Source organism: Aplysia californica, unplaced genomic scaffold (assembly GCF_000002075.1).
Source record: "Aplysia californica isolate F4 #8 unplaced genomic scaffold, AplCal3.0 scaffold01096, whole genome shotgun sequence".
In the NCBI taxonomy this organism is placed as follows: domain Eukaryota; kingdom Metazoa; phylum Mollusca; class Gastropoda; order Aplysiida; family Aplysiidae; genus Aplysia; species Aplysia californica.
In genome coordinates this window covers 34599-35852 of record NW_004798366.1, presented here as the reverse complement: position 1 = coordinate 35852, position 1254 = coordinate 34599, and the positions used below count along the sequence as shown (strand labels likewise).

Sequence of the window (1254 nt, the reverse complement as noted above, 5' to 3'; positions counted from 1 at the left end):
CTCTCTCTCTCTCTCTCTCTCTCTCTCTCTCTCACTCGCGCGCGCGCACACACACACACACACACACACACGCACACGCACACAGAGAAAACTCACACACACACACACACGGGTTTAGTATTGTGATCTGTTATTTTTGCGTTTCTCATTCGAGATCACCGTACGATGTTGCACTATTAATTATTATGAGACTAGGGTGTGCGTGTTATCACCCCTACTTTTCATCTTAAAATTATACATAGACATAATCACGAAAGAAGCAAACCCCCACCCCAAAGACCTGAATGAGATACTGTTATTGCGGATGACCAAAGCCAACCAAAGCCCGATGAGAAAGAAAAGCAGCTTCAGGAGCACCTAGCCTAGACAAGCTGAACACATAGTGTGAAATGAAAATCAGCTTTAAGCAAAACTGAGATGATCGAATGCCAGCAGAACACCTGGCAACCTTAACATCAGCATCGAAGAACTCCGCTGAAACAAGTCAGCGAGTTCAAGTATCTTGGCAGTATATCCTCTCGGAAGACGGGGGTCTCAACAGAGAAATTGAGACTAGAGTACAACGTCATAAGGCTTGCAGCGTCAGCTATCAGCTTGTCGCACTCCTCAAACATCACAACATTCCCATTGAGACAAAGCTAGATCTAATCTCTATCTTCATCCCCATCTTGACTTACCAATACATGTACCAGACATGAACTTTGACCTAGGACTTTGAACAAAAGTCTGGAGCGTGAGATAACCACCTGCAAGATGATAATATGTCTAAAGAGAGCCGTCAACAAAACCAGACAGGATATGAACAGAAGTAATGTAACAAGATATATAAGAGTCGTTCAGAGGCAAGCAATCAAGTTGTTCGGTCATGTGACACGTATGGCACCTTCACCAGCTTTCCAGTAAAGCGTAGGTACTACAAATACAAAAGAATAATAATATTATCAGGGTGGGCTACAAAGTCAGAGGAAGACCAAGGAAAACCTGGATCGGGGGTGTGAAAGATACCCAGAAAGCACACAGCATTCCACCCAGCCTGCCCATCCAGCTTGCTTGAGACAGAAAGATGTCTCTCCCCGCGACGCCACAAAGGTACTAGAGGAGAGATAAAGTAAGTAAAGTCTTGGTTAACTAACTAATCTGTCCTACTCCTATATCATATAATGTATAAATCAATATCAGAATTGTGTTGGCTGAACTTGTCGTAAGTCAAGCGAATTTATAACACACACACACACACACACACACACACACACA

At 43.5% G+C, this 1254-nt stretch overlaps 1 protein-coding gene across 1 annotated transcript in view; it reads right to left on the bottom strand.

The window, feature by feature from the left end:
- Nucleotides 1–455: 455 nt before the first annotated feature.
- Nucleotides 456–1254, bottom strand: part of LOC106013661 — an 8400-nt gene continuing 7601 nt past the window's right edge. Inside the window, exon 7 of the mRNA XM_013089980.2 lies at nucleotides 456–602. Coding sequence (XP_012945434.2) covers nucleotides 456–602 — 147 coding nt within the window. The remainder of the gene's footprint in view (nucleotides 603–1254) is intronic.